This window comes from Mixophyes fleayi, chromosome 8 (assembly GCF_038048845.1).
Source record: "Mixophyes fleayi isolate aMixFle1 chromosome 8, aMixFle1.hap1, whole genome shotgun sequence".
Classification (NCBI taxonomy): domain Eukaryota; kingdom Metazoa; phylum Chordata; class Amphibia; order Anura; family Limnodynastidae; genus Mixophyes; species Mixophyes fleayi.
In genome coordinates this window covers 62657670-62679764 of record NC_134409.1, presented here as the reverse complement: position 1 = coordinate 62679764, position 22095 = coordinate 62657670, and the positions used below count along the sequence as shown (strand labels likewise).

Sequence of the window (22095 nt, the reverse complement as noted above, 5' to 3'; positions counted from 1 at the left end):
CTCCAGCGAACACCTGGCCTTCTGAGTAGTTCCCGAGTTTCACTGTACTGACTTGGGAGTTCCTAACAGTGTGACAGACTTTTCTACGCATTGTCGACATTCAGTGACTGCATGTAGAACATTCTATCGGCTGCAAAAATAATGCAATCTGCCTTACCACCAACTGAAGCAAACCCATTGGATAAATTAAATATAAAAAAATGAGTGTAAGGTGCAAGAAATAACAATGTTAAAAAAACTACACACTTACATACACACTAAATTTGAAACTTTATACAACAGGCTTTATAGATATTGAAGAGACAGTAACAATCAGATGTCATTAGATGGACAAAGGCATCAGTAGATATTTAGACAAGTAGATACCCAATTGTAAACAGCTACCTAATTTGCTGTTGCTATATAAATAAATGAGGATGCTGAAAGATGTAGGTGGCCTGCACCCCTAATACAACAATTCAAAGATTAACCACACAATACATTGCCAAAGCATTCATCGGTAGCAAATAGCAGGACATTCCTACTTTGTTTTGAGTATTCATCGGTTGCTAAGAGCATGGCTTTCATTACCTTGCTGCTATATAAATAGATGAGGATGATGAGATATGAAGGTGGCCTAAACCTATATTTCAAAAAATCAAAGATTAGGATTACAATACATTTTTAATGTAAAAGGGAATTCATCATAGACAGTGAAGCTACAGTGACAGGCAGAGGTCATTGGATGGACAGTGGTATGTATGAACAGAGTTAGACATTTTGGAAAGTAAATAGACAAAGGCAGCCTGCACGTATACTACAAAAATTTCAAAGATTAGGCACACAATCCTTTGCCAAAGCATTGATCGGTAGCCAAGAGCAGGACATCCCTACTTTGTTTTCCTTATATGCTCTGTGCTGTAATGCTGCCCTTGTAAAAAAAACAGGGGACTCATAAATATGTATGTGAGAGGAAGGGAGGAAAAATTATTGCCCCGAATTAAGCTTCGTCAAACCCCAGGGTAACGGGTACTACCCGAGACTTGCAGCAGAGGCGGTCACAAAGAAGGGGTGTACACACTCTGACACCAGGAAATCCAGGACGCCTCTACGTCCCAGCTAGTGGCAGGCCTTTTTTAGTGGATGTGGGGGGTGTCCTCTTGATCCCATTTATCCTTTCTCCATGCTACCGGTTTCTGCTCATAAGCTTTTACTGTGTTGAGTCCTGGGACATCTGAGTACCTGTGAGTGTATCCAACTCTATGGGAAAGACAGCTTCTATAGGGGAAGACTTTGCCTGCTGGATCTAAAAGATTATGACCGTTACTAGGAAGCTGTAACATCATAAAGGATTATATCCTGGGACCAGTGGTATAATAGCAATCTGACTTTCCACTGTTTGTTTTGCTATTAGTTGTTAACTGACATTGCTCTCTCCGGCACCATTTTTGTTTAAATAAAAACTGTGGTATTTGCCAAATTTACATTGGTGTCCGTGTGGTTATTTATTTATTCAATTACAGTAATAGTAAGTCTGAACATGCAAAGGATGTTTGGGTACAATGGAAGGGCGATATCAACACTATGCAGTTTATTATTTTTTTAATTAAATCAGAAAAAGCAAATGCAATGATTGCAAAGTTACAAAATCCTTCATTAAGACAGCTTGCTGCAAAATTGGGACCGTTGTAAAGAGATCATTAGAAAATAGACTGAAAATGAATGTTAATGCTATAAATAGTAATATAGGAGCAAAACGACAAAATTACCTTATTTTACCTATTTTTCACAATTTTTTATTAAATCCGAAACCAAAACCTTTTTCATTTGTTTGAACAAAGTTGGTTTAAAACCCACACCAGTTTTGAAACAGAAACACAAGGGTCAGCTCACATCTCAAGTTTTAACCCCTTGCGGCCCCTTACTACTGGGGATCCGGGGTGGGCTAGTACAGGTTATTTACCATAAGTGTAAGTAAGTGTAGACTGCTCCCTGGAAGATTTGGCTTACTTAGTGTAACCTCTAAGGGTTAAAATAATGTCTAAAATAATTAACTAATTTACATCCCTTGCATTGTAACATGGTTTGTCCAGGAGAAAATGTACTCCTTTTTTACTTTACTTTCCTTAATGAATCAGGCCACCTGTGTCAGTAACACCCAATGGTATTTTTTTTCCTGCTATTACACTGCTGTATCAACTATCATTTTAGAGCTGTACTGCAGCTTTAATTATATCTGTTTAAATGGTAAACTGTATCACTTCAATGCTGTATCAACCTAAATGTGGCAGGGTAAAGTTCTATAATACTTAAGACATCATTCATCAAGGAACGTAAAACTAACACAATATGAGATTCTTTTAAAAATGCTTGTACATCTGTCATATGCGCATCTGTATTCAAGGTCGAGAGTATATGGGCAATACATTCTTTTACGAATATGGCAGTAACTCAGTTACGCAGTGTAACAACTGGTACATAAGCAGTGAGTTTTTTATTTTCCCCTCTATCACATTCACCAGCAGATGTGCGTTTGTGTGTGACATGCATGTGCATTGCCAATTGACAGAGAAATGCGCAGGCATGCAATTCCTTCCTTACACTCAAGTTTTATTATCATAATTATTTTCATAATTATCATACTAGCCCTCCTTACGAACCCTATGAATAATGCTGTATGTATGATGTTTGTATGATTTTGCCTGATATGAAAAACTATATGCATCATACCTCAAAGCTAATAATGTACAATAGTACACATTTTCTTAAAACACATTTTTTGTAAACTAATAACTTTTTTTTTATAAATAATAATTGAAATAAGCTTTCAATAGCAAACATTCAAGCAGATTTGAAATAATATTTTTGTAAAGTTTTTTACATTTTCTTGAAAAATATATATATTTTTTTTATTAAAACATATGCCAATGTTCCGTACCTGTAAATAATGGGGGGAAATTTTTATTTTTAGATTTTACAATCACAATCCCAACATTTTACAGTCACAATGTGACATTTTGAACACATATCTTAGGTCTATGGGTGTACTATCTTCACACATTTTTGAAGTTCAGCAGAGTTCAGAGGTGGTACATTAACTGAAAATCTCTGCAAAGCTCCATGTTATGCTGAACACAGTGGTAGCCACAGGACTGCATTTTGGAGGCACATACTGATATATTGCAGGGCAGGGGGGATTGCTTGGCAATAAACACTTATTAGGCCCATGATGTCAGACACCTGTGGAATGGCAAACATTGCTTAGGCCTACGGAAACTCACATTTAGAAAAGCAAAGCTCTCTGAGGACTGCACATTTACGCTGCAAAACAAAATGATAAATATTAGACTAAATTACAACACTAAGATACTTACTTTCCTTCCTCCTACATCAGGGGCTCCTCCATGGCTTGCTCATCCAAGGGCACCTCCAATATCACCAGGGATCCCTCCCAGGATTCATTCCTGGACTGTTCCTCCTGGCTCGCCTCCAGATTTTGGTGGCAAAGGTGTGGGCATGGCATAGGCATTCTGTTGGAAGATTTATGACATTCGTTTTTGAATAAATGTCTCTGTCTCTCCAACTTACATATAAGACCATAATATAATGTTAGGTTTAAATGTTAATTATCAAATACCTCACATGGATCTCCATCCTGGCCTTGGAGGTTTAGTAAATGTAATCACATCCTGATACTGAAACATTTATTTTACATAGCAGGCCTTGTACTCTGTCCAGTGAAAGTTATTACAAGGCACAATACTATTTACACTACATTTTCTTCTAAACTGATAAACATCAAACTGTAATATTTTGTTTTTTGTTTTTTTTAAATTATGAACTTATGGCTTGCAATTTCAACCCTCAGATCAGCTAGTAGCTGGGACTGCTGCCTTCACAGGTCGCTCCATCTCCTCTGCAGCTGAACAATAGTGCAACTGCTCCCCAGCCTCCCCCTATTCACAAGCCTAGTAGACTTGTATGCCTCATTTTTCCAGCTCATTATTAATGTAACTGGCATAAGAACAAAGGCAGCTGAAGCTCACTGCTTACATGTTTGCAAGTGAATGAGACTTTTCAACTTTCTCCTCCCTGATTGGCTCTCAGGCCATGTGTGGTAGTAAGCATGTCAGTCACAGATCCCTTCTATAAGGGGGCGGAGGGTTCACACTGGCACCGGAGCTAGGTAAGGAGGATTGACGCAAGTACACAGGCAGCATACACCTGGGGACTAAGAAGGCCAGTGAGAGACTTATTTGGAAAAACAATTGTGGGAGGTTAAGATCTTGCAGGAACAGTTAGAGAAGGGATAGTTTTGAGTGGAGATTGATTGCAGCAGTAGCCATTGCCATGGCTGATCAGAAAAATCACAATTATTTGAATTGAAGCACCAGACATGTCTGCAAATTAACAAGGAACACACTGCAGGCAGCTGTCCGACAAGGCAGAGGAACCCATTCAGGCGTTTGATCACGTCGGCTGAGATTCAGGAACTCAGCCAGTCCCAAACATTATACAGCAATGGCTATGCGTCACATGTGAGCAGGAGAAGGAGTGCAGCTATAGGCAGAGCAAAAAGTTAGAGAGCAGCCACGAAGAAGCAAAACAGCAAGGACATCCCAGCTATTTTGTTGGAGGCAGAGGCAGGGCAACCCCCCTTCCCCAGCCTACTGCACAGGGTCAAGGGGCTGAATATGAAGAGGACTCAGGGGAAGAAGGCAGCTTAATAGGGTAATAGCTTGAATGGGTACACAATACACCCTCATCACAGCATTCATCTCAGGCATATAAGGAAGTCCCAGCTAATATGATACAAGCAGATGAAGGAGAAATCCTGCAAGCAACAGAAGGGACAAACTATTTCACATGGACAAGGGGCAAATTATGCTGAGGAGCTGCAGACCAGATAAGGAAAATGATAGAAGCAGCTGAAGGAGAAACCCAGCAGACAGAAGAAGGGATCACAACAGCACAGGACATCAGCATGAAAGAGGGCGCAGTCAAGACCGCCAAGGGAGCAGACATGGAAGCCCACAACAGAGACAGCAGCGACATGGGAGCTGCAGATTGACAAAGGGATACAGTCGCCACTCATCACCTCACCACCAGATCAACAGAACACAGACATCATCTAGATGTCAGGAAGATAGATCTCATCGGGCCAGCCATCAGCGCACATTGAATCAAGAGAAGAGTTCGCACAGCGGGACTAATGGTGCCGCGTCCAGCACTGCTGCAGGAGACGAATACTTCCAAGTCCACGCCAATCACAGCTGGACTCCAGCAGCTCATAGCCGCTCTCCTGGAGCCACATCCAGCTCACCTGAGCTGGAGATCAGCGCATATCGCATCGAGATAAGAGCTCACAAAGGGGAATGCCAGTGCCGTGTCCAGTACCGCAGCAGGAGAAGATTAACACTACTAAATCCACGCCAATTCCAGCGGGACTTCAGCAGCTTAAAGCCGCTCATCTGGGGCAACATCCAGCCCAGCCAGCAGGAGATCAGAGGATATCACATCGAGATAAGAGCTCACAAAGGGGGAATGCCGGTGCTGTGTCCAGCACCGCAGCAGGAGAAGAATGACGATAAATCCACGTCAATCCCAGCGGGACTCCAGCAGCACAAATCACTCACCAGTGGCTACATCCAGCCCTGTCAGCAATGCAATAGCCGCAGCCGACACCAGGGCCAGCACGGAAAAAAGACAAGACATCTGTCACCACTACCAGCGCAGAGATGAGCATCTTAGCAGGGACTTGTGAGTATTTTAATGATGATGCTAACGTTATTAATATGAATATGGGTGATCACTGTAATGTACATGGAGTAGAGGGCAGCTCAGGGTTAAATAGTTCTACAGAATCTGAATGTGAGGAAGCGTATAAGACTTTTAAGAAGCAGTGGTGGGTGCTGAGGAGGGCGAGAATGTTGCATAGGTTAATAGGTCTTGGGGTGGATGCAGCTATAAATCAATTTGGGTATGCTTCGGGGAAAAAAAATACAGCTTTTGAGCAGGCTGGGGTAACCTTAGGCTGCAATGAGGGCGCAATTGCAGCTCAGGTGCCAAAACAAACAAGGAGGGACGCTAAGAAAGGCACATTTATAGATATATACACCTGACAGAAGTAGGGGTAAAGGATAATGAAAAAGTTAGTGACAGAGGAGTGGCGCAGGCTGATACATATGAAATGATGGATTATTGGCTAAGTGGGAAGCTTGTCTACACAGGATGTTACTTACAGGCTTTCCCAAGGATGGCTATGAGTAAGGAAAATTACACAAATGTTTTCCACTCAGTGTATAAAAAGTTCCAGGTGACCATCCGGAGGGAATGCGACAAGGCTTTTCGGCTGAAGTCGCAGGATCAGAAAACAATTAAGTTTGGTACAAGGGACATAGAGCTCAGGTTAAACTCCCAAGACAGTGTAACTATGGAAAGAGGGGGTGAGTCAGCAAAGCCAGGGGTAGGGAGACCTAGTTTACAAAAGCACTCAAGTGTTCGGCATTCAACAAAGCTCAGTGTGCAAGGGCACAATGCAGGTTCATGTATGCGTGCATATTTTGAAAGAGTGCGTTGGAAATAATAGGAGGCTCTCCGGCCGCTTCACCCGATGTAAGCACGCTTAGCAAAGGCAACTAGTCCAATAAGGCTGGCTGGACATGTATCCTAAACGGTACGGAGCAGAGTTACTTTGTGCGGGATTTAGGGAAGGGTTTAAAATTCTTGTTAGGAGGTCAGTTCCTCGAATGATAGCGAGTAAAAACCTAAAGTCCATCAATGTGCAGCCTACAGTGGTTAGGGATAAAAATGTAAAGATGCTAGGAAGGTCATTCTATAACAGATGCAGTCATTGCTGGGGTTGCTGAACTTTGCTTGCCTGGTGATACTACAACAGGATTCACAATAACAAGGAGATCATAAAGGATCTGTTGGTATGGGATAATTTCCTACACAAGTTTAATGGAATGCATTTATGGTCGCAAAAGATTAGCCTAACTGTGAGCTGCAGCTGTTCACACAAGCATCAGGGGCAATAGGGTTTTGGAGCATATATGCAGTGGGTTTGGTGCGCACAATTGTACCAAGACGAGTGAATCGCTAGCGGTCTCACTAAGAACCAAGCTGAACTGGAATTGTTTCCAATAGTGGTGGCAATAGAAATTTGGATTTGGTGTGGATGAAAGACCGCTGGTGTGGCGTGGTATGGTCATATATCATCCCAAGGCTGTCCTCAAGAGGTGCGAGAAAGGAACGTGCATTGACAGAGCTCGTAAGAGGGTGAATTCAACCATAAGTAAACTCGTTTCTGCGTTGGCTGCATCAGCATACGGCATGAAGACATTAGCATGAAATGCATTGGTTTTTATAGGAGAGATGGGGTACACCTGTCAGATGTCGTGCTGGACTTGTTCAATAACGCGATACAGGAAGCGTTGGAGGTGTTGGGCGGTTGGTATCACAGCATGGTGGTGGGGGGTTCGGCCTCATGAAGGGTTCACGAAGGCCTCGTGTGGCAGGGGGCAAGCGGCGGGCAAGGTATAGCTATGGGGGGAACCAGCATCGGGGCATAATCAGCCCGGAAATACGGCTGCTTGTGCAGTTCCAGCTTCAATGGTTGGGCCTCTTCGGGGACGTGCCAAGGGAAAAGAGACGCAAGATGCTTTCCCTGCATTTGTTGCTGATTTTAAATAAAACTGTAACCATTATTTATGACAAAACCAGCTTGTGCTTTTTTATTTTTAAAAAAAGGTTGTTTCTTCCTGCTGGATGCCAACAGGTAGGCATATCCTCCCTTAACCAGATCTAAAATTAATGACTTTAATCTGTCAGTCAATCTCAATATTCAGATCTACCCAGGCAATTAGGGGTGTAACGACACCTAACCTTTCACACACAAGCAATTGCCGCTACATACACTATGTAACATCTGGAGATGCAATCAGTCAGCCCTGCGATTTTGTGATTACAACCTTGTGATACAGCTTCTCATTACTTATAAATCAGTTATTTCTGTGTGGCCTCCATTTCCTTCTATTGGTGAGTACAAGGTCATATGTGGACAATGTATATACTGTACAATGAAATGTAATCTAATAATTACTCTTATTTCCATGTTTAGAACCCTGCAGTTTATTATCAGATTTGCTAAAGCTTCTCCTGTCTTACAAATCACTTATATCTCTGTGGCCTCCATTTCCATCTATTGTTGAGTACAAGGACATATGTGGGACAATGTATATGCAATGAAATGCTTTTTAGTAATAACTGCCTTTTTTTTTTTTTTGTTTAGAATCATGGCTGTGACACAGCAACCTGGCCCAAGCCAAGGCTCAGGATCCTCTGCCTCTACGTGAAGGCAGACAAATTTTACTTCAAGAAAGGTGTCAATTCAGGTAGAGCTGGTGGTGAAGGGGCTGCACTCTAACAAATGGCAGCTCTCAGTCCCAACTAAACAGCCGATCTGGATGGACATCTCTGTGCAGTTCAATGCCATGGCTCCAATTAGAAGATAGGTGACTGACTAAAAAAAACAATAAGCTTTTTTTACATAAAAATGATTATATTGTGCTTTCCATAACTATTTTAGTTCTTCTAAAATTTGACGAAGTATAAAACATTTTCCGAAGTATGGCAGACCAACATCTTTAATACATGTAAAAAAAAATACACTATAAATCCTACTTAACCACTACTTTTTAAGACTTAAAATAAGATTTAGCATTTTCTGTTATTAATATGTGACCTTCAGCCCCATTACATGTATGTCCACCCTCTGCTATCTCACCACAGTCTGCCACCCCACTGCAATCTCCTGCTCCTCCACCCTCTCCTTTTCTGACCCACTGCCCTCTGCTGTCCCTGCAACCTCTTCTGATCCACTGTCTTCTGCTGCCTCTCCATGCTCTGCTGACCCACTGTCCTTTGTTTTCCCTCCACCCTCTGTTGCCCCTACACCTCCTGCTGACACACTGCCCACTGCTGCCTTTCCATCCTCTGCTGTCCATCCAACAACTGATGCTGCACCTGCTCCTCTACCTAAATTGAAAACCACATCACGAGTAACTCAATGTCAAAAGAAAAGAACCACCAAGCAAAATGTTGGCCCGGGGGCAAGAGTGGCTGCAAATCTATATAGTTTTTGCTCTGATTTAGATTTCCACGTGTGATTGGTTTGTCACTATTTGATGTTTTCTGTTTTCATTTAATACACAAATTTGAAGGGAAAAAAATATCCATTTCCTTGTTTTTGTGTCCATTTACTTTAAGCATTACGTTTAAAACATCAACCAAAAGGTACTAACGTGTAAAGTATGATGAAATCATATATTCTTAATAGCCAAAATAATCTTGGGAATCTTGAGGACTAGTATGGATGTCATTCATCTCCTGGCAAGTAATCTCAGCCTCTTCCATCCATCGAACCCCACACCTGATCGTGATGTTATTGAATACCACACACAGAACAATTATGTTGCAGACAATATTGGGCACATACATAAGAGTGTCACCAAACGTCGCAAAGCAGCGGAATTTGACTTCTAAAGAGTCAAAAGTCCACTCTATAACCATGGACCATATTGGATGTATGTGCCTGGATTGTATGTGCCTTCTTGCTCTGTGTGGATTTAAAATGGGAGTGAGGAGTCAAGGGCGGAAAGTGTATGTGCTGTCTCCTATATAGAATAACAAGAAAGAAAAAACATATTAGTAATGAATAACTAAAATAATTTGAAAAGCAGAGACACTTTTAGACATTCACACAGATATGTAATGCTTGTAAAATGTAAAAGAATGCACCTACCTTTTTTGTAGAAGAATCCTCTAATTTATCCAATTTGGAATGTCAGAATACATGAATAAACAATAAGTTTGATGAAATAGCAACATAGTAACCTCCTTTTGTTGGTCTTATAAAGTGTTGCATATCAAGATGAGTGTGTGCCGGTGTGCTTGTGAATTGTCAATTCTCCCAATAGTTGTGAAATGCTGTGTTTTGTCATCATCCATGAGTTAAACTTGACCATTAGCAGGTGCAAGTCTTATGTCTGAAAAACAGCAGACATCTGCCGGGGAACGCCTTTACTGTACATTGACTACAGGCATATGCCCCTTCCCCTTCCTGTTCAGGCCCTGATATTTTAAGGGTCCTTTGTGGTCAAGGATTAATTGGACGCTACTGCTTTCACTGGTTTATGCACTCTTTCTGTGCATGCATAGAGAGCTTTTGCTCAAAATATGGCATTTATCTGCATTTGCATTTGTTAATGATTCGGACCCTTAGGGGCATATTCAATTAGGGTTCCGGATCGTGGCAACGCGCGTTACCGCGAAAAGTGCGCGTTCTTGCCGGTATTACGGTACCGCAATAACGCAGATTTTCGTACGCAACCCTATGGGCTGCGAACGAAAATCCACGTTATTGCGGTAACGTGGATTAAGTTCGCGGCCCGTTCCGGCGCGATCCCGCGAACCGGAACCCTAATTAAATATGCCCCTTAGTGTTAAACATGTACCAAATAGCACTGTGTAATCTTCTGTAAAACAGTACTTGGCTAGTCACAATCAGTTCATGCAAGAAGAAAGGGTAAACACCTGTATTAATTCTTTGTAATGGTTAGACACATGCCCAGTCTGTGATGAAATTAATTTTTAATCTTTAGTTCTGAGTTTGGTGAATGTTCTACTGCTGTATCAAGCATGAAGCATAGCATCAAGCTGTATCAAGCATGCTCCTCCGGCCTCTTTTAGTGTCCCGTAGTTCCTGTCTTTGTGAAATAATTTGTCATATAGGAGAAAATGGAGAAAAGGGCACATAGTGATGTATTGTTTTAAACATTTATTTCAAACTTAAAATCAGTGTTCAAAAACGTAAGCAGTATATAATAAATTGATGCCCTACTGCAGAGAGGCTCCCAAGGGTTGAGGTCTGTCATTTTCATAGAACCGTCCTCTCACTGAACCCCATTCATTATGTGGACAGAAACCCGGTGGTGTCAAAAGCGGAGCAAAGTGCATACAGTTCAAAGTCAATGCAGCATGCAGAAAGCACTACATTGTTTTTCTGGTCATTGCTCACTTCCCATTCCTGCTGTATCACCCCTATAACTTAAACCGTGCACTGGTATCTCTAGGACTTCCCCTCCTTATTGTTTGACACACTATTGGCAACACAACACATAATTATTAAATTATTATTTATTCACTGCATAGGATGCTATGGCATCCAAAACATATATACTTTTTACAAGCTTGCCATCTTTATACTGATTTCTAAATCATTTATATTAAAAGCTCTGCAAAATTACTTGCGTATTAATTCAATGTATATCATTACCTTTGCCCACTTGACACTGTTCATGCATGAATCTCTGGGAAACAAGGTTTGCATTCCAAAGCCACATCCACCAATCATAGGTAACTTCCACTGGACAGCAGGCATGCACTGGAGTGGAGGGAATGGGAGTTTGGAGCCTGAAGAATTGACTGTCATTGTTTAAACACTATTCATAGATAATAAATTCCGTGAAATGTAAAGTTATAAATACAATGTGAAATAGACATTCTTTGGAACGGCTAGAAAAATGTAACTCAAGGATTGTATTGCTGGATCCTCACCTCTGCAAAATAACCGTTTCTATTAAACTTCATACCACAGATTCCTTCTTCCGCGCACAACCTCTCCTCATGTACAATCATACCTCTTACCACTAGTAAATAAAGACACCGACAACTTCAGCTATGGCTTAAAAAAGGTCACAGTTTATTAAATGTATAAACCTGGTGGGGCGAGAGCACTTGCTTTCAGCTAACTAAATAAAAGCTAAACCAAACAGTGTACGGCCCCCCGGCCTACCACTGATACCGGGACCTAGTCCCTTACGATTGGCCGGTGCTAAATCTGGCGTAATAGTGACCACATCACTTCAGGGCTCACGAATGAATTGCCGTACAATGCAGAACACAGGGTTCCCGTACCGGGTAACCACGAACCAAGATGCTTCGAAGTATGTGGTGGCATTACCCAATCAGCGATAGCACCGTACGCCCGAGTTGCCAACTGCAAGGGCTCTCCTGCTTAACCTTACTTACTCTGTGACTACCAAACCTTATAATATAACAAAGAAAAAACAAACAACAGGGTGGGTGGGAGGGGATTTCTGCGACGGAAGAGACCCAGCATCCTCTGCGTGAGAATATATGGGCACACAAACCTAAACACTCCCACAGGATTCTATTGGCTGGAGGTGACCAACAACTTAACCCTCAATGGGTAAGTGCTATGCTTCTGAACATGTGGATAAGTTTAAGGACGTTTGGCTTAATGTGCCTCACTTCTCATAAACTTCATACCACAGATTCCTACTTCCGTGCACAACCTCTCCTCATGTACAATCATACCTCTTACCACTAGTAAATAAAGACACCGACAACTTCAGCTATGGCTTAAAAAAGGTCACAGTTTATTAAATGTATAAACCTGGTGGGGCGAGAGCACTTGCTTTCAGCTAACTAAATAAAAGCTAAACCAAACAGTGTACGGCCCCCCGGCCTACCACTGATACCGGGACCTAGTCCCTTACGATTGGCCGGTGCTAAATCTGGCGTAATAGTGACCACATCACTTCAGGGCTCACGAATGAATTGCCGTACAATGCAGAACACAGGGTTCCCGTACCGGGTAACCACGAACCAAGATGCTTCGAAGTATGTGGTGGCATTACCCAATCAGCGATAGCACCGTACGCCCGAGTTGCCAACTGCAAGGGCTCTCCTGCCAAGCTGATGACCTTAAAGGTCAGACAGCCCGCCACCAAGTGACCTAATGACCTCAACCAAAGACAACCCAATCTGCTCTATAAACAAATCATTCCCTACAACCGACAAATGTACCCCGTCTTGCCTATATAAATGAACTTTTGTAGCTGTGATCAAAGGATGAGGAATAACCACCCCTCCCAGGGACTGCAACGTCTTTCTCGCCATTCTATTGGCTTTGGAAAGCAGTGTTTTCATAATGGCCATCGATATGGGGGACCTCCACCTAAGCCTAGGTATAATATTAGACCAGCATATGCGCACTTGCGGCCAGTAAGCCTGAATAGCGCGCAAATCTTCTCTTATTGCTATAAAAAGATCAAGGGACTTCCCTTTACCCAAATCGTTACCCCCTAGATGCAACACTAAAACGTCTGGTCTTCCTTCACTACACTCCAATTTCTTCAATAAAGGAATAAGAGCACTCCACTGCATACCCCTATAACCAAACCATTTAATTTGAAACGAATCAGGTATTACTGAACCTCTTACCTCCCTATCGTGCCTGGATGCCCAGTACACATAGGAATGACCTACCAACCATATCTGTCTCTCTCGATCCGATGGACCTGTAAATAAAATCCGCATTAAAACCAGATCGCACACCACGATCCTCCTGATCCATCCACCTCAGTTTACAACTCCTTTACCTGCCACCTTTACCACTCCTCTGATAAAACCTCTTTCCAACCACTTACCATTCCAATATCAGCTCCATATCGACCGTAACCACATATCATATATAAAAACATTCTTTCAACAAACCTTAAAATAATATTATAAGCCTACAATAACAGTAAAGTGATATGGGGTTTAAACATTGACCCAGGTGGAGGTAAACACCCAACCATTCATGGAGGCGCACCACTAATCAGGCCTTGATCCAGAAAGGATGAGAAAAATCCCTCCACGCCCCCGCTAAAAGTGACGAGCAGAGGAGCCCTGGGCTAACGTACAACGAAGGGGGCTGCTAGCCTAGCTCAGGTCTAACATATTTCTTATAAACATCAGACTTCCATCTACCTATAGACTTAATTGCAGATATAGACGCTCCTCTCCCAGCCGCTGCAGTAGCTGCCCCAATCCGAAAGGAGTGGGTACCGTACAACTCTGGGTTCAAACCAACATGCTTCAGCGTAGCTTTAAGTACTGCATTGAACTGAAACTTGGTCAATGGAGCCCCATCCGCATGTATCAACCATGGCTCAGATCCACTGGGTCGGACCCCCTCCAATCTAGAGCATAACATAAACGCACAGATACTCTGGTCCTCATGAGCTTTGATCGACATCCAATACCCTTTGCTCATTTGATCCGTCTTTGATCTGAGAATCTTACAAGAGAGGACATTATGTGCAAGTAAAACATGCCTGGCCATTAGCGCATTGCCGATAACATGCTTAGAGGGGGAAACCAATTCGCTGACTCTGAACGCGCCAAAAAAGGCAAGTGAAAATGCAGTACTAAACAACAGGGTTTCATAATCTGACTTTGTAACACTAGCCAGCGCAACTATCAACTGCCTCAATAGACTCGTCTCTATGGGCCTGCGATGATCCTCGACTGATGGCTGCTCCCTCGCCCAACCTCTCATGGCCCTTGATATAAGAAAACCCTTTGTTACTTCATTAAACCCATATAAACGGGCCATAAAGGAGATGCCCGCTAACATGGAGGACATAGCCGCCTTAGATAAACCCTCCTTGAAACGCTCCCAAATAAAAGCGTCTATATCCTCTTTCTGACCTCCATCTTGTCGACCCTTTGATTCCAGAAATCTACACCACTGCTGCCAGGCTGCCTGATACACTCTCCTGGTAGAAGGGGCCAACGATCTTACAGCTAGATCTTGCAAGCCTGTTCGACAATCTGCCAGATAGATGGGGGACACGGGGAGCCAGTAAGCTTAGCTTGAGGAGCCAAAGTTCTAAACCTTGTCCATTGAAAGCGCGATAAGGCATCTGCTATGTTATTGTTTACGCCTGGAACATGCCTAGCGCTAAAAGTGATGTCCTTGTCCAGGCAACGCAGCACCAAATGTCTTAGTAAGGCTATAGCGGGAGGAGATGAAGAACTCTGCTTATTGATGCACTGCACCACCCCCAGGTTATCACACCAGAAAATGACTTGTTGACCTACCAGCCTATCGGCCCACAATTCCACCGCAACCACAATGGGAAAAAGTTCCAAAACCAGCAGGTTTTGAACTAACCCTCTAAGCCGCCATAGATCGGGCCACAATGCAGCACACCACTCCCCGTCAAAGTAGGCTCCGAATCCTGTCGAGCCCGCTGCATCGGTGTACAGGTTCAGCTGCTCGTTAGAAGCGATGGGACTAGGCCAAATACGAACCCCGTTAAATTTAACAAGAAATGACAACCAAATGCGCAAATCCTGCCTAATTTCCTGCGACAGTGTCACCCAAGCATGAGGACGAGTGAACCCAATGATTGCCATTTGCAGCTTCCTGCAGAAAACCTTCCCCATGGGTATTATTCTGCACGCAAAGTTAAGAGACCCTAAGAGAGACTGTATGCTCCGCAACTTCAGGGACCTAGAACGCATGGCCATTTGAATTAAAGTCGCCAGCTTGTTAACTTTTTCCAATGGCAACCGACAACATCCTTTAACTGTGTCAATCTCTATGCCTAGAAACGACAGGCAGGTAATAGGTCCCTCAGTCTTGCCCTGAGCTACTGGAACCCCTAAAATTGAAAACAGATACTGCGCATCGCGCAATACGTTGGAGCAGACTGGGGAATTGGCTGGCCCCATGAAAAGGAAGTCGTCCAGGTAGTGAGCAATACCCGGATGACCAGATCCTGCTTGCACACACCAGTGAAGGAAGGAACTGAACTTTTCAAAATAAGCGCAGGAAATAGAACACCCCATCGGGAGGCATAAGTCTACGTATATACCGTCTGGAAGCCTAAAGCCCATATAATGGAACGACTCTGGATGCAGGGGTAACAACCTTAAAGCCGATTCTATGTCTAGCTTTGCTAACAACGCCCCTTCCCCAAATGATCTAACCAACTCCAATGCTTCCTCAAACGACTGGTACAACACTGAACTATCCTCCGGGTCAATAGCGTCATTAACTGAACTTCCTTGGGGGTGCGACAGGTGTTGTATCAATCGATACCTCCCCGCTTGTTTCTTTGGGACTACGCCTACCGGTGATAACACTAAATCTGCCAAAGGAGATACTTCAAACGGCCCTGCCATGCGACCTAAAGACACTTCCTTTTGAACCTTCTCTAACAAAATCTCGGGAAAAGTATAGGCAGACTTCAAATTCTTGGCAGCCTGAGCGCACACAGCACCCTTGATGGGTAAGCTAAAACCATAACTAAATCCTCTAAATAAAAATTCTGCTAACTGTTGGTCAGGGTGAAGGCGCAACCATCTAGTCAAAGCTTGCACCTTCACTGGTGAACGTGCTTTACTGCTTAGCACCTGACGCCTGCCCTCCTCTGCCTGCCCCTTCTCTACTTCTTGTGCAATCCCGAGCCGGGTGAGTCCCTCTGCATAGGGTGCAAATGTGCTTGTATTTGCAAGCGACTCCCCTTGTACATGTACCGCTATTGAAAGCGAAGCATTTATTGCGAGCGGGAAAGGAGGCCCCCTGCCTCCCCGACCCTGGAAACCTGGGCACGGCGTTACTTCTCAACTCTGAAACTGAACGTCTAACCATATCCATCCATGTTTCAACATCCTTGGTACCAAAAGGGATGTCCCTCTTACCACTCAACCTTTCTCTGAACACCTGATCATACTCTCTCCAGATAAATGGGGCATCTGACTCGTACATCACTGTTATCATATGCAGATAACGCAGAATATCACGCATGGCATCCGGTCTGGTTTCCAGATATACCGCGGCAAATGAGCAGAAACCTGAAATCCACTTGGTAAACGTTTTGTATGTCTCCTCACCCATACCTCCTTTACTTGCTGCCTTTTCTAACTCTTTTTTCGCACGCCCCGTGATTGAAAAAATGTCTACATAAAAACCTTTGTTTATTCGGTCTCTTATGCATGGCCTAATACCGGTAGTAAGCCCTGTGTTAGCGCAACGCACTTTGTCACTGCCATCACCTCCTTCTTCATAAGCAGGTACTGCGCCTCCTGAATTCCTAACCCCTTTTGCCCCGCCAAAATGCTGTTGCAACACTTTCATGAGCTTGCGCGGCCCAGCCTCTGTGTCAGATTCGTTGCTACCCGAGGATGACATGGGAGGACTACATGAATGAGCTACCGGAGAAAAACAATTTAAGTACTCACCGCTGCTTGCTGCTTCCTGCCTGGACGCAGGCGACGCCTCCCTGGTTCCGTGCGACGTTGAAGTACCGCCCTGTGGACCCGACTCGACCCGACCATCAGCGGAAACACACTCGCCTCCTGGCATACCCTGTAATACTGAATGACAAGACATATCAACAGCGGGACTGCTCCCTTGTAAATTCACCCCTGTGCCCACCGCCCCACTGTTAGTACTGAGAACTTGGCCCGGGAATGGTACTAAGTTGAAACCAGGCGGCATAGGGAATTGGCTGGAGGGCGCCTGTGATTGACAGGCAGAAGTCTGCATCATTTGAAGGTGGGCACTATGTACGGTAGCGAATATCGTGCCAGCATAGGGGGTAGGCAAAGACATGGGAAAATTAGGAGGGGGGTAAGGGGCGGACCATTCCCCAATGGCATCACCTCTGAGCGGCATCCTTTGCTGAGACTGCGTCTGCGTACGAAACTCAACCTGTGCGGGCTGGGGAAATGGGTTTCGTAACGGTAGATAGGAACCGGGACCAACTAATGTCTGAGAAGGCATATACCATGTATGCGGTTGCGCCTGACTATGCAACACATTTCCCACCTGACCAAGCTGTGGGAACCTTGTCCCGTTATTGTGCCAGGCTGTCGTGTGAACCTGAGGGATGGGCTGGGTAGGGGGGAACGGGGTAAATGAGGAACCGCTAACATCCTGTGAGAATAATAAAGGAGACATTCCCTCCGCTTGAAAGCTAGAGAAGGGGGGCTGTGAGTTAAGAGCTGCCCTCTCCCTAGCCTGATACTGAACAAAACTGTCTTGTGATTGTACGTTTTGGTGCAACCTGGGGTCAGGTATCTGAGTAGGCAAAACCAGATCCCTCGCAGGCTGAGACACAGGGATTGGCGGTGGAAAGCATACCAAAGACATGAGAGGTGGGGCGCTGTTGGGCCTCGTGTTCTGCGGCTGCCTCTGCAACACAGTCCCTACTTCTGACCGGGCATATGATGGGCCGACTTCCTTACCCTGGTGCCTTTGAGCCACGGGCCTCTGTTCTCTTCCCCCCGCCCTTGAAGGGTTAATAGTGCGTCCTCCACTGTTTTCAGCAGACCGAGCAAACACCAGAGAGGGAGACCCTCTCCTTGCCGTGCTCTGTCTGACCCTATCTGGAGCTGTAACGCCGGAGACTGGCTGCACAGCCTCTCTCTCTGGCGCATGCGCCCTCCTATCAATGGCCGCCGTGGTTGCGCCCTTCCCCCCTGCTGAACGACCGCGGCGGGAAGAGCGTCTAACCCTTTCTCTTCCCCGCCCGGCCGCACTAGGTGCTGCGCGCTTCGCCCCGCTGCTGCCTCGGCGTGCAGACATAGTGTCAGCGCCGGAGGAAACAGCGGGCATCTGGGCTGTAGAGGAAGCGGGGGGGACATTGCGGGGAGGAGAATCAGCTCCCTCCGAGAATCTAGAGGGGGCAGGGGCACTTCTCTTCGGGCGGGACATGTTTTATGGCCAAAATACACTATGCAGGGAAAGAATTAGGCGATGGAAAGGATAAAGGCAAAATAAAGAAATAAACTGGGAGTTTAAATTGGGAGTAATGGGAAGCAAAATAAACCGAAATAAACAGCAGTAAAAGTAGAGAAACAGCAGTAAATACAATCCCACTGACTATATAAAGCTTCAATTCCCACCACTACCGCAAAAACAGCTAGAAACACAGTTGAAACACAAAATGCAGCTACTCAGCCTGACACAGCTATTCCAAGGGGATTTCTGCGACGGAAGAGGCCCAGCATCCTCTGCGTGAGAATATATGGGCACACAAACCTAAACACTCCCACAGGAATCTATTGGCTGGAGGTGACCAACAACTTAACCCTCAATGGGTAAGTGCTATGCTTCTGAACATGTGGATAAGTTTAAAGACGTTTGGCTTAATGTGCCTCACTTCTCATTAAAATTTCAGCAGCAACTTTGCTCAGCTTTAGGTAAAAGAATTATATCAGAGTAAGATTGTGGCAACTGTGAAGTGCACATTTTTGTTTATTCTAATGGGAGGAGTTTCACAGAGACAGCATTTGGACAGAGCAAAAAGGATATTTACTGGGAACAAACATGTGCTTTGAGTTTTACTTTACTTTTATATTATTATTCACCAACAGCCAATTATTTTTACCATTATGTTGGTCATTCCATCTTTGTGGTGACAGAAACCACAGGTGAGTTTGCATAATGCTTTACAGTTATTATGGATACACAGATAATCCAATCAGAAGTGTACAATGAGTATAATGCTTGTACAGACAATCCTTGACTCTACAGATATTGTGGTACTACAAGTAACAGCATTCCCTTAAAGACATTTAACATAATCGAATTCTATGATACTCAAATACAAAGTACCTGAAAGCTGACATTTGTATATCTGATTCTATTATACTCAAATACAAAGGGATTTGGTTTGAAAACCCGACGCTGGTAAGAGGACTACCTATAAAACGACGCAAAAATCCTGACATGGAAATAATGATGACATAATTTAGACGCATTGTAAAAATTACTCGAAATATCCCTACACACAATATGCCTACATGCATACAATGCCTACAAAACCTAAAGAATGACACAAGAAATCCTTACAAGCAATTTAATCAACAGTAAAGAAATGCCTACACACTAAATATTGACTTACATATATTGCCTACAAAACCTAAATAACACAAAACAAATGTCTACAATAAATATAGTCGGGTGTGGTAGTGTTTTCCGGCTCAGACAAACCCGACACAGTAGAGAGAGACGAAAATATACCGATGACAGCAACACTGGTCATGTACAAATTGTGACTTACCAAGATAATGACAAGATGTGTTTGTGGCAGCTTGAATTCCCTCCCACTGTAAAAACCGACCTTGCAAAAGCTGAACGCTACTAAATCACGTCATTTGTAATGTTCCGAATTCAAACTGCAGTTTTAAAGCGGCAATGGCTAGAGCCACAGCCTTGATTATACATGCTGTGGGTCCAGCCATTGTCGCTTTAAAACCTATTAAGACAAGCATTGTGTGTGTGTATATATATATATATATATATATATATATATATACATACACACACACAAGTTATTAAGATGACAATGAGAGGGATGTAACTGTCAACATTTCAAAGATAATTTGCAGCTTAGAAGCTCTTCCAACACACCCATTATTTGGCTGCCCAGTGCCGTTTTTATTTTATATTAGATGTTATCCAAATCCATCCAGTGGAAGACCCAGAATAGACTCCCCGGGAGGTCTGACCTGGACCTGAAACCTGGCCAGGATCCAACTGGCCCACGTTGCATTGGTTTCATCCGAATCGGAACAAGGTGTCCAAATGCATAATCGGACAGTCAAACAAATCAAATCCATCCAATGGAAAGCCCAGAACAGGTTCCCCACGTCAAATTTTTGGTCAGCGTACCAGGATAGACCACCTATGCCACTCTCTCTGTTGTTGCTGGGAACCAGCTGGGCTTACTTTGTCGCCGTTCCCTATCTTTATCTCAAATGCACCCTCTAACCACAGTAGGAAGGGCGTACAAATGCTGCCACCACTGGACTCCTTCACGGCACCCAGAACCGCGTTCCTTCTGGGTAACTGTCGCTGCTAAGGTACCCCCTTGCTGGTACACCTTGGCTGGTATCCCTAACCTCTCCCTATAGATCAGGGTTGCTGTGGATGGATTCCCCCCTGGCCTATCAAACTGTCCAGAGTTGCTGGGTAGTGGACAGAGTGGTGGTACTAGAAATCTGGGTCCAAACCACAGCCGGGAATGGATTAGAGTTGGGTCTTATCTGTAGGTCACAGGAATTTCAGCATGGAAGAAGTTGTCAAGCAGGTCTATGAAGCAAGTGATATTTATTTGCTCAAGTGCCCAGATAAGGTCAGTTTACACTGGTTGAAGGTACCAGTGATCTGAAAGTTTAATGAAACAAGAATGATACATTTCTGTACAACCAGTGCTGTTTTATACAGTTTTGGACACATCCTTGCAGGGGGTAAGCCAGCCCCCTGAAGTCTGAGTTATTTTTAGTATCAGGACGCAATATGTTTCCCCAAACATGGATTTAAATGCATTTTATACTTAAGAACATTTGAAGCAATCTGTGATATCCTAAATCACATTGATCAGAGATTTCCTTTCACTTTAACCAGGATACAGGTAATGGCTCACTGTTGTGTATTCAAGTGTTGCTGTTGTGTATTCAAGTGTTGGTCACTCACATTGAATAGATTTACTTAGCATTTCCTGCTATCAGCAAAACAGTCTCTCTCCCCAAATATGCCTAATTGGAGATTTCCTCTATCAAAGTTACAAAACCCAAAACATGACATTTTCTATATCAAAATTCACCATATAAAAATAAGTACATTTGGCAATTATATAAATAAGCACTCTGTGCTATTTCCTTTTTTTTACTCTTTATTTTCAACAACAACATGAGTTACAAATAATCCAAAGTAAGAATACAGAGGTACTGAATACAAAACAGAACATTAATCATAACTGGAAGGATCCAACTGTAAGCCTTGGAAAGGCCCGTAAATAGGAAACCCTATGCTGTTGTGTTTTTCCTAAGTTTTATTGAAAAGAAAAAGGAGAGAGAAGGAGATAGGGGGAGGAGAGAAAGAGGTTAAGAGGGGAAAGGGACAGAGGGATAACTCAACATATACCTTCCGAGGGGGGGAAGAAGCTAATCCGGCACCCCCACGAGGGGAAACAGAGCCCACACTATAAAATGAATAGAAAATGCAATTCACTGGGTGGCAGGCATTGAAGTCTGATGGAAAGAATACCAGAAGTCCCACACCTTATGGAAATTTGGTATTTTGTCGTGAAGAAGGCTAGTGATGTATTCCATTGAGGCCATATACCAGACCCGGGAGACTATGCTGTGGAGACTTGGAGGGGAAAGGGATTTTCACTCCTTGGCTATTTGCAGATGGGTTGCTGCACAAATATGCTGCGCAAGCTTGTCTCCATGTTTGTT

General features: G+C 43.7%; 1 protein-coding gene across 1 annotated transcript; it reads right to left on the bottom strand.

Annotated features, from left to right (window-relative positions):
* Positions 1-11720: 11720 nt before the first annotated feature.
* On the bottom strand, positions 11721-17367 carry LOC142099314 (uncharacterized). The gene is made up of 2 exons (XM_075182654.1): positions 17086-17367; positions 11721-14667 (listed from the first exon to the last, which is right to left on the bottom strand). Exons 1-2 carry the CDS (start codon positions 17342-17344, stop codon positions 13769-13771), a joined length of 1158 nt encoding a protein of 385 aa, XP_075038755.1. The 5' UTR covers positions 17345-17367; the 3' UTR covers positions 11721-13768.
* Positions 17368-22095: the final 4728 nt, after the last annotated feature.